Source organism: Ursus maritimus, unplaced genomic scaffold, assembly GCF_017311325.1.
Source record: "Ursus maritimus isolate PB19 unplaced genomic scaffold, ASM1731132v1 scaffold_5, whole genome shotgun sequence".
NCBI lineage: Eukaryota > Metazoa > Chordata > Mammalia > Carnivora > Ursidae > Ursus > Ursus maritimus.
This window is the reverse complement of record NW_024426663.1, coordinates 51,063,945-51,075,705: the sequence shown is the minus strand read 5'-3', so window position 1 is coordinate 51,075,705 and position 11,761 is coordinate 51,063,945. Positions and strand designations below refer to the sequence as shown.

The window sequence follows — 11,761 nt, the reverse complement described above, 5'->3', positions numbered from 1 at the left end:
GCCTACAGTTGAGCTTTGTTCCAGAGCTGCCCTCCAAGGCCAAAGTCTGTACCAGCTATTTCCATTCCTTTCTGTGTTGTGTACGTTTCATGACTTCTCTGGGTGACATGAAATGGAAGCACTAATCCAGTGATTCTAACCTTCTTAAAGCAAAAGGAGAAACAATGGACGCATCCATAGTTGGAGCAGTTAAAATATAAAGAAATTCTACCCCATAAACATCGCCTCACATCACTGTCCTACAGGATCTGAGCTACTGGATTAGGGGGACACTGTAAGTTAAAATCAGTCCTGGTTATTAGCGTGAAGCTGGGCAAGTCTGTGTCTTATCTATAAAAGGAGGAGTTTCAGCTAGTGGGCACTATTTTACAAGACATGGGCATGCATCACTAATGGTCACTCCTTCTGATAAGACAGTGAGTCATTTTAGTTTGGAGTTCCTATGTCTTCTGCCACTTTGTAAATTCCTCTTCTACCTGATAGGAGATGGGAGGAGAAAAGACTTCAAGACAGCTGTGATTTTTTTTAACATTGTTTTGTTTGCATTGTATTTATTTTTATGGTTAATACCTATTTTTGGCAAGTAATTCTGGTTTCTATTTATGGTTGGTTTGGTAGCCAGCCTCCAGGATGGCCCCCAGTGGTCTCTGCCTCTTTGTATTCACACTCTTGTGCGACCAATAAAATGTGGCTGAAGTCACAGTATGTCACATCTGAGATTAAGTCATAAGGACATGATTACTTCCATAGTCTACTCTCTACTGTGAATCATTTGTTCTGGGGGAGGCCAGCTGCTCGGTTGAGAGCAGCCCTAGCTGAATCCGAAGCTCCCTGACAAAAGCAGTGTTGACAGGTTTGGAAGTGGATCCTCGGGCTCCAGTCTGGATGACTGCACCCCCAACCTACAAGTCTGAATATGACTTCGTGAGGGGCCCAGGACTGCCCTGCTACTCACTTCCTTTCAAATTCCTGACTCAGAAACTGCAGGACACAATCAGTGCCTGCTGTTTTAAGCCACTAATTTTTGGCCTCATTTGTTACACAGCAATAGATAACTAACGCAGTATGGAGAGTAAAATAGTTGTTTTTAAGTTAAAAACAAACAAAAAAAAACCCAAAAAACAGTGGTCCAAAAAAAGGGCATGTTCTGGGGGTTTCTGCACTTGGTTTACCCTATTTGAAACATCCAATGTACAGTCTGTGAGCTTCAGCTTCTTTCTTTACCTGCTCTCAAAAACTGTGTGGTGTGGTAGACGTGCCCTCGTGAGGGCCAGGAAGCCCTTGATCTGAACTGCAGCTCTGTTTCCCAGCTATGTGATCTCAGTAATGTTTATTACATTTTCTGACCCCTATTTCCCCATCTGCAAAGCTGGAACATTCGCACCTAGCTAGCTGGGCTTCTGCAAGGGCTGAAGGCAGTTGTGTAGAAGACTCTTACAAGCAGCAGCTACACGTTGTGAGCACTCCATAAATGCTAGCTGGTAAATAACTCCCTTGCACTGCTTTCAGCTCTGTATCTCACTCGATGATATGAACTCTCAGATGAGAAAACTTTGGTTGTCTACTCTCAGAGGGTCAGTGTAGCACAGAGGTTAACAGCCTGTTTGGAGACAGCTGTGCTGGGATGCCAGTGCTGCTTCTTACATCTCAGCCTCAGTTTCCTCGACTATCAAGTAGGATCACTGCAGCCTCTGTGAGCTCACGGAGCCCTTAGTTGAATGGTGTGACAAACATAAAACATAGTACTGGGTTCATGGTACAGTGAGGGTACTGGATGCCTACCGCCATTATGACCCACCAACAAAGCTTACACGTACTTCTGTGCAAAAGGGGATGTAAGTCAGAGGGACTCGGGTCGGGGGAGGTTATCAGTGAACCAGCATACATGGAAAGAAGTGAAGCTACCCAGAGTTTTCTTTTGTGTGCAGAAAGGCGAATCCCAGAATATTGAGTTAAAAACTTCAAAATAGCCATTCAGCCCAGATCAAGGATTTAGATAATAAGTAAAACTTGTGCAAATTTCTTAACACCAGCTGTATGTTTGGGTATTTACCTTATGCCAATCTGAGGGTGGGGGTAACTATTATTTCCAACAGGTGCTGAAAATTGAGTGCCAGGTGTAATGCAGATCTTACAAACTGCATCTCTGTAACTACCTAAGAAAGTGCTCCAAAATATGTACCTGGGCTTTAACACATTTCCATGATGTCTAGACAGGAAAAGTAAAACTGCTACGTGCTAGGTTATCAAAAGAAAGATTACAGAATTTAGGAGCTGGAAGGGACATGCGAGAAAATGAAAATCCAAATAGGATTTACTTAACAGACTCCACAGTTAAACCTTCTCCCACTAATCAATTACATAATCGAGCCATCAGACTTAAACGTTACATAAACATTTGGAAATGGTACAGCTAATATTCTATGAAATTTGTACCTAAAAGCAACTATAAGAATTTAATTTTAAAGCAGGGGTTAAGCCCAGAGGGCATATGTCCTCCAGTGGTATTTCACGGGGGAGGGATGTTTAGCGTTTGTTTTTAAAGGGTACTGGATGCTTTAGGTAAGCTTGCCCTCTCGAACATCAATGCCTGCCTTCCTTGCTCCAAATGTCTTCTCTTGCCAGAATACACTTGGTCCCTGTAAGCATTTGAATTTATAGCCCCGTTTTTCCTCCATTTTGACTAAAATATTTTTTGAAATACCCATTCTTTCTTCTAAGGTTCCACGGTCTCATTCTGAATTTCACTTTCAGAAATCAATTTGTCAACGTTAGTGTAATCTTATTACTGCTATCACTGCATTTATATCACAGAAATAACTCATGAGTTAATGAAGTGCTGAAGTAGCCAACGTGAGGACAAGAACAGGCTTCACACTCTCGGGTCTGTGGTAACTGTACCCGGGAGGGCTGGGCGCTCTGTGTGACCCCTGACCTGGGCAAAGCCTGCATCCCTGTGCTCTGTGTGGGGTAGCAGGAGTAATTTTATAGTTGGCTCAGGTATTACAAACTAATCCAAACAAAAGAAAATGACTCATCTGACTCTTAAGGATATGCAAACAGAACTCTAATAATCCTCCTCATACTGTGAATGGATAGATAATTATACTTCTTTAAAAATTAATATAATCAGAGCTTTAGGTAATGCATTCGGGCCACACTACCTTCAACCTGTTTTACAGGGAACTGAAGTACATGATCTTTTCCCAAGACAGTTCACTGGTAAGATGAAATAAATAATTTGAGTAACTTCCAATACTAACGGAATGAATTTCTCTTTCTTAAAGGAGTTGATGTTATTGCCCCTGTCGGGCTGAATCCACAACAAGGGTAAAGTTTATATTAATATAATAATTTAGTGAAATCAGCTCCTCTGAAATACCTTATTTATTTCTTAACCTCCTTAGGCAGTTTGTCACTTGCTTCTCCTTTTTTAACCTCCGTTCCTGGAAACTGTTAACTCCTCCTTCACTTCAAGTAGACGGTGACCAGACAGAGCACAGGGACCAGCTCTTACGCTGAATAAGATTCCTGGCTCAATAGGAAAAAAAAAAAAAAAAAAACCCCATCCGGAGACTTTCCCTCTCTTAGTTCTTACTGTCACTCATTTCTGTCACACTGGAATGGTGGTTTTAGAACCTACTTGCTGGGAGTTAAAGCCCATGATTCTGGTACAGTGAACATGATGTTACTGCCCGACCCTAACAACATCATTTCACACGACAGCCCTTTCGTAGTTGTTACCTTTGGTTCTCTGACCAGACTCCCGCCCCTCAATTTATACTGTTCTATTTTTTCTAGTTCCGCCTGTGTTGGTTTTTAAAATCTCTTTCCTGCCAGAAGGCCTAAGACCCAACCCCTCCCCCCCACCTGCCTTTCCTCACGTCCAGCCTGAGTGGGGTTTGCATATAACAGAAACTTCAAAATCTACCTTGAGAGACAAGAACCCAATAGAGGAAAAATAAAACTCTTCAAAACACACACTACCTTCCACCGCTCTTTTGAAGAATACTTTGCAGCTCCCACAAGTCAAGACCCCGTAATGACACCCTGAGGCTTCGTCAGAGCACACAAGGCAGAGTTTGGGAGGTGGTCCCGTTGCCGCGGAGGAGCTGGATGGAGGAGAGCTGACATCTGGTCTCATTCCAGGGCTAAAGAAGGAAGAAAGCAGGGACATGATTTAACTAACTGTCATGACTGCCCAAGAAATATCAAAATCCACTTGTCTTACCTCCTCACTCCCCAGCACGCATGTTCACACTGGCTTCATTGGCTAGCAGGCGCTACAGCTGCCCACCTACATATATTTCAAGTAATGTCTGATTCTTCTTGAGAAAATTAATTAAGAGTGAGGTCACTTCCCTAAGAAGAATGGTCAAAACGAGCTTCACTCAGAAACTGGAATTGTTAGTTGCGGAGGGTTTGTTTATATTCATCGTCCCCTTTATGAAAGTGTCCTGTGCGTATGGTATCAGTCACCATTTTTAAGTGTGCAGTTGAGTCCGGCTCACTGGATAGCCTGCATCTACCACCGTGGGCCAGACACAGTATGTATCGGTCACTTCAGAAAGATGCCTCCTCCCCCTTTAATTGCTTAGGACGTCAATTTAATTTTTGATTTTTAAGATCTCATTTAGGCATCTTTCTAAATTCAGTCACGACTCAGGACAGGCTCCCCCCCCCCCCAATTCCCTCCACGAGAACTGCAGCTTTTTACAGTAGTCAAGTTTGGGCCAACATCTCTCATTCCCAGGGTCGTCTGGGCTGAACATATGGCTTCCAGAGGAGAGATGCAGGAGCGGGATTCTCAGCCTTGCGTCTGGCTCGCGGTGAGAGCAGAAAGAGCGCTGGGCTTTGGCAGGGGGGCCGTTGTTCTGCCCTCCGCACTCCATACTTTCTGAAGGTACGGCTTAAGAAAAAGGAGGAAAGGGGGAATCTGCTTCTCGTTTTTCCTTTTTTGCAGACTGCTCACCACAATGAGTGCTGTTCTGGTGTTTGAAGAAGATCCTCTACTCCTCATTTGTTTTGGAGATTTTCTACAAGCCCCAAAGCTCCCCTTAATTCTCTCCGCAAATGAAGCCACTACACCTGGCCGATCCTCTGTCTGTCGAAGAGGCTTCTGTCAAACAGACAGTGTTCCCACCACCCTGGTTCTGGGAATAGGCCTCAGGGTTCCGTGATGTTCTCTGAACACTGTCAGGAACTTCTGGAGACTTCTCTATCACAAGGTATTGATTCCTTGCTGGGTTTGGGAGAGTGGACGAAGCACATGCTGACCGCCTACAGTGGGAGACAATCACCTGAAATGACTCTGCTGTAGGTCTGGCGTGAGCCGCCCTGGATGAATGGAAACTTGTGACTAATGCAGAGTGGCTGCTCTGGGCCAGAGTCTGACAGAGAAGTGGGAAGGTCTTAGAGTGAGTGAACACAGCAATGTGTTAGGGAAGCAAAAACTTCCTTGGCTTAAGTCCTGAAGATGCTCCTATTCCTGCTCAGCCCATCTCTGTCATCTGACAGCTATTTTTAGGGACCAACCAGTTGTTTATGGAAAACGAGTGTAATATTTAAAGATTTGAAAGGTTACTTCTGTAATGTTTCCTCAGCCAATTATATGTATTTGTATACATTACACAAAAACACACATGTGTATGTATTTAAAAAAAAATTTTTTTTTTTTTTTTTTACATAGTTCTTTGTAGTAGAGACATAGCTCAGTGATGCTGCAGGTTCAGTTCCGGACCACAGACAGCAGGCGACAGCAGGCAAGTGAGTATCGCAAGAAAGCAAGTCAAATGACTGTTTCGGTTTCCCAGGGCATATAAAAGTTATACGATTTTGTAGTCTATTAAGGTGTGCAAGAGCTTTATGTCTACAAAAACAATGTATATACCTTAATTTACAAATACTTCATTGCTAAAAAATGCTAACCATCATCTGAGTTCTCAGCGAGTCATCATTCACAGGCCACCATAACAACTACAATAAAGAAAACATCTGAAATAGCGAGAGAATTACTAAAATGTGACACAGCACTGAAAGGCTTGCTTGACTTTGTATTTTTTACAAACTGACGCTCTGTGCCAACCCTAAGAGCAATAAAGCAGAGTGCCCTACAACGAGGTGTGCCTGTACTTTGTAAAACACTTCATGAATACAACCTTGTCGCCTCTGAGCAGCCCGGTGATCGGGGGCCTGTTTGTTTGTTTGCAGTTAAACCGACATGCTTCAGATCCCTGCCCTAGCACAGAAAAGCCTGTGTGACCCTGGGCTGGTGGCTACTGCTTTGAGCCTCAGTTTCCACAAGCAGACTGGGAAGGACATCACCTGTCTACATGTGTGTGATGTGAAAACAGGAGAATACAAAATCTAGCACCTTGTTCCTGCATTGAGCAACCACTCTGTAGATGTTCCTTCTTTGCTGTTTCAGGAAAACTAGAGATTTTATGAAAAAGCATTATGTAAGTATTATGTAAGTGGAAAGTAGTATAAAGCCTAAAACCCAGGATGGTGTTCCCAAATTCTAGCTTATAAATTAGAGCCTATGCAAAATAGGCCGCTGAAGCACGAGCGACCGACGGCAACAGGGAAAGGGAAAATGAAATGAGCGAATGCACCGATGCACGTGTAGCTAGGGATCTGTAATTCCGGTCAGCCTCCTGGCCTCCCCTCAGTCCTTCTATGCTACCTCACGTAAGCACGGAGCACGTGGAACACTGCCAAGTGTACCACAGACATCAGTGGAGGAAGTCCGTTTTTGTCACACAAAAATGAAGACGAGGATGGCCTGTAGTGAACATCACTGGGAAACATGGCACACAACTCCAAGGGTGACCCTCTGATACTGAAAGGCTGCAGTCCAACGAAGGGCTAGCACGACAGCAAACCACACGGACTCGCCATCATTTAATAGGGATACATGGCAAATACGGGACAGAAAGAAATCAAAAGCACGTAAGAATCCGAGTGTGCCTCACACCCCTTTGAATGGAAAACCTAACATGTCCAGGGTCTTTGATCAGCGTGTGCTGACAGCTGTGCCAAACGTTCTGAAGATGCTAAGAGCTGCTCTTATGGACTGACTCTATCCACCGTGCTTTCTTTTCAGTGAAAACTCCTAGAAACAAAGTGCCTTGTTCCAAGTGGATCCTCAGATGCTGTTGCCCATTTACAGTGGAGTGTGTGCTCAACACCAGCTTATTCCTGAGGCCATGGGGTTTACATTAGAGTTGAGAGAAAGGAAAACAAAAACAAAAACAAAACACATGCAAAGCTGGGTTTTTCTCTTGAGTTCTCCTGCAAGAAAAACAAGTGACGAGAGGAGGCTCATGGACGGATTGTGAGAACTAATCACATCTTGAGGAGCACGTAAAATGTGCGGGTAAATTAGATCCTTTCATTTAGCCCACGTTCACCACCCCTGAATAGCAGGCCCTGTGACGATACAGAGGTCATAGCATATCTGTAAGTCGTATTGTGGGTGAAATGCATCACTGAAATAATGAACCTTGAAACATGGTGAATGTTCTTTATGTGCCTCCTGTGACATGAGACTACCTGGAGGACTATAGGTAAAGAAAAGTGCTGTAAACATCCTTCCCTGTGAGCCAGGGGAGGATTAATGGTCCTCCGGGAGCTTATGAAGTTCAGGTAATTGTAGATATTCTTTGTGATTCTACCCCCAAATATGCCTTTTTGGTTGTTTTAGAGGTTAGTGCTACAGTGCGCAGTGTGAAACCCTATCAGCGAAATTTTTGTAACGCTGTTACATTAACATCCACGGGGCTGTCTCGCACTTTGAATGGATCTTTTACCCCCATGCATGATTTCGTCCTGTCATGCATTAGTCATTTGGAAAATATTGTTTCACTGAGTTCGGCAGATTTTCCAAATGTTGACACAGTTCATTAAACAATGTAAGAGTCACATCTGTCAAGTTCACAGTGGCAGATAGAAAAGTTCTAGATTTTGTTTGAGAGCTCGAATTTTTAGGGACCAGCAACAAATACTGTTGTCTTCCGTGAACTGATAACCTCACTTCAATCATTTCTGAGAAAACCTCTACCAAGCGCGCAGGCTAAACACCATAGTTTATTCATGGTCTGCCACGAAAAAGGTGGCTGTTCACCGCACAACATAAACAGTCTTACACCTACTCCTCTTTGACACAAGCCTAAGTGCATAATAAGCTTTACGCATCTTCCCATTCTGTCACACAGATGGACAGTAAAAGGACATTGTCAAAAGTGGAGATTTAAAAGACTTAGTAATATTTTGCTTCCCCCAGGATATTCTTGAACTGTGAGTGCGCACAATGACTACTGTGCCCCAGGATGCCGGCAGACTTACTCATCATTGCTTTTGTACCGTCAGTGCAAATGCCAACACAGTGAGAAAGGCAAATAGAGACTGTGTATTATCTCGAATGTATTTCTGAAAAGATCTTGGGGACTCCCAGGGGTCCCGTGCACTACATAGGGAGAATTGCTGTTACAGAGAATAGTGGGGACTCAAAGTCAGGCAGGCTAGACTTCATAACCTAACTGCAATGTAGTAGTTTGGTGACCTTTTAATCTCTCTCGATCTCAATTGCCCTCTTTCTAAATGGGGACTGTAATGTACCTGGCAGAATGATCCAGTATTGCTTACTAAGTTACAGGCTTTCTCCCCAAAGACATAGGAACACGGATGATAAACATTACAAACCCAAATAGTGGTGATGGTTTAGCCTTCAGGTTAAGTGAATTAAATCAGCACTTTTTATTTGGAAAAAAAAAAAACAATATGACCTCAGAAAACGAGTATTCGTTACCATGGGCGGAAAATCCTGAAAATAAAGCTACTACAACTGGATTAATTTTTACCAGCTACACATGGAGCAGGTGTCATGTTCTCTCATAGGCTTACCAGTTTTTATCCAAATACCATAAACCAGTGGTTCTCATTTGGGAGCAGTTTTGCTCCCCGGGGAAGGCGTGGGGGGGGGGGGAACACTTGGCAATGGGTGGAGACATTTCTGATGGTCACAAGCGGGGAAATGACACTGACATCTAGTGAGGAAAGATCAGAGAGCTGCTCAGCATCCCACAGTGCCCAGGACAATCGTCCACAACAAAGAATTACCCAGCTTCCAGTGTCAATAATGCTGAGGGTAAGAACCCTTTGCCATAAAACTTTCAGCAACATAGAGGGAAAAAAAATTTCAACATGCACCAGAAACATATTTTAAAACCTTTTAACTATCGTTAAGTAGAGCAAGTGCCCTACTGAGGCAGCCTTAAATATTCTTTGATTCAAGATAAGTCCAAAAAGAGATTGAAAACAGAAGTGGCATCAGGGACTATCCAGGTCTAGTGATTAATTTATTTGTCCCTCGAGCTCTCGCCCTAAAAGGTGTTTTTTACACACCAAAGTCACCTGCATTTTTCTTCTCTTTTTTCATTAGGAAGAATGTAAATACTCCGTTGCACACACCAGGTGATTACATTTTCTGACTGCCCATTTATCCCTGCATTAGCTAACGGATTACTGATTTGTTTGATAATAAGCTATGGACTAGTTTTCAAGTCAAACAGAAAAACAGTCTGGTGGAAGGCCTTCACAGTATTTCTCTGACATGGTTTTAACCGGTACACATTTTGTTTAGCGAGAAGAAACACTGATGATTCTCTTAGCTTTGCGTTTATAGAGAAATACTGGTTTTAACTTCAGGTGTATATTAAGACAGTTCCCCCAAACTATGCATCATTTACTGCACTCATCTTGGGGAGAAGATTAGAGCACCAGACACTGTACTGTATTAAGCCTGGAGCATTTTCAGTAAAGGGTGCATGAAGAAGGTAATGCCTTTTTCACACCTTTGAGACACCAATGGCCTGTGATTTAGCATTGCTGGGCTTAGTTGCTGTCTGTAAAATGAATGTCTTCCATCAGTAAACTCCAAGAGCTTGCCCTTATTTCCCAAGGTGGGGGTGGGGTGGGGGTATAGGTAGAGAAGAATACATTTGGGTCTGCAAGAAGCTTCTCTGCTCCTGTGTATTTATACAAAGAGAGAATATGGTCACTTTATCTACATGTTTCACAGAAGAAATGTAATTCTTTCTCTTTGGAAGGATCAGTCCTCAGTCTGGTCACTGTGTTTGTTAGGTAACCTGAAACCATAGGCTGCACGTCCTCAGCTCTGTTCCCTGCATCGGCGGACATGACTTTTAACCGGTAATGATGTTGTGGAGTGAGGATGTGTGTTCTCGATTCTTAGGAGCACACAGGGATAATAACGGCCTGGTACATACGGAATGAGGAATGTGATCTCTTCAAAGAATTCAAGAGTAGGTGTGACACAGTGGGACACTTACTACCTTTTCCATCACACTGTGTGTCGAAGGTTGAAACTGGAGCTGTGTTTTTGAGCTCACATCTCACCTGTAATGTTTTTTCCCATCTTTTCATGATTTGGTTTTTCTCATAGACCAATGTATATATGTAGTTTGGATTTTATTTTTAGGGAGTCAGGTGCCAATCAAGTTGGTTAAGCTAGATATCGGGTCCACAGCTGAAGGCCATTGTGAAATAATTATCTGCGACCACACCGTCTGCTTGAGTTTAGGCTGGTCCCAGTATCTGCGGGAGTCATCTTGGGTTTCAGTCATATATGTCCCTTTGCAAGATTAAGTAGACTTTATCAGCTAGGGTCTATTTTGGGTTTGTAGTTTAATTTCGAATTGTGTTACACTGACGGTTTGTGTTTGACTTCATTTTACATTAGTTTGAAATCAACCATTTTTGAATTCTGGAATTTTGAACGTTTATTGTAATTTGTAATATAATTGCTGTGAAACACTTGAATGAAGGTGGTAAGGAAACCAAACACCGCTCCTTTCTACCCCAACTACAAAAGGAACGTATTTCTAAGTATCTTATTCTATACTTAGAAGGACTTGAATTCCTTTCACTATGCTTAGTAACTTGGGCTTAAATGCAGAAATTTTGTCCATTTCAACCCCCTTTCCAGTCTTTTTTATTACCCCCTGTGGCATGGTCACATACATTTTCCTTCTTGTCCACCGTGACTGCAGCCATCTCAATGCATGCCTTCCGTCTCTTGCCTTAGCCACGATGATGGTTTATACTAAGAACTCCTGACTCCCACTGCTTCTCCTTCCATTCCTTCCCCACACTGCTAAAACTGCTTTTGTCCATCAGGCGTCTTTTAATAAACTCTCCGGGATTCCTCCACTATATAGAGTTCAAGCCCAAAAGGGCCCACATTCTAGCTCTTCTTTCTCCAATTTTAAGTCTTCCCATCCCTCTACACTAACCATTTGGTTTATCACTTAGGGATCCTGGATTCTATAAATATTTATGAAGTGACTACTATGTGCTCATGTTTCTTGGGAGTATTGTATTGTGCTAAGAACTGTTCCCCTAGCCTGGAGTGTCCACCCTGGCTTTTCGGTTCCATGACAACCTCTAGACTTCCTTAAACACTGCGATGCAGCACTTTACATAGCTGATCCTAGGATACCTTTTGATGGAGGTGGAGGTTTCTATCACTAATTCCTCTTGGGTAAGGGCCATGGGTTAGGCCTGTTTATATTACCAGCATCTTGTACGGTGGTCCCGTAGATGTTATTGTAGTTACTTTATTTAGACATTACATCTTTATCTGTTCTGCAAAAGAATACAAGGCAGCTAACATGGGTAGATGTTTGAGATTATAACCAGGATATAGGTATCACCTCGCGACTACTAGGAGCTACTGTGG

General features: G+C 43.0%; 1 protein-coding gene across 6 annotated transcripts in view; it reads right to left on the bottom strand.

Annotated features, from left to right (window-relative positions):
• Positions 1-11,761, bottom strand: part of NR3C1 (nuclear receptor subfamily 3 group C member 1) — a 125,662-nt gene that overhangs the window by 25,760 nt on the left and 88,141 nt on the right. For 5 of the 6 annotated variants that reach the window (XM_040622285.1, XM_040622283.1, XM_040622286.1 and 2 more), the window contains exon 3: positions 3,985-4,151. In XM_040622285.1, the coding sequence (XP_040478219.1) occupies positions 3,985-4,151 (167 nt within the window). The remainder of the gene's footprint in view (positions 1-3,984; positions 4,152-11,761) is intronic. The other variant, XM_040622287.1, reaches the window with a different exon arrangement.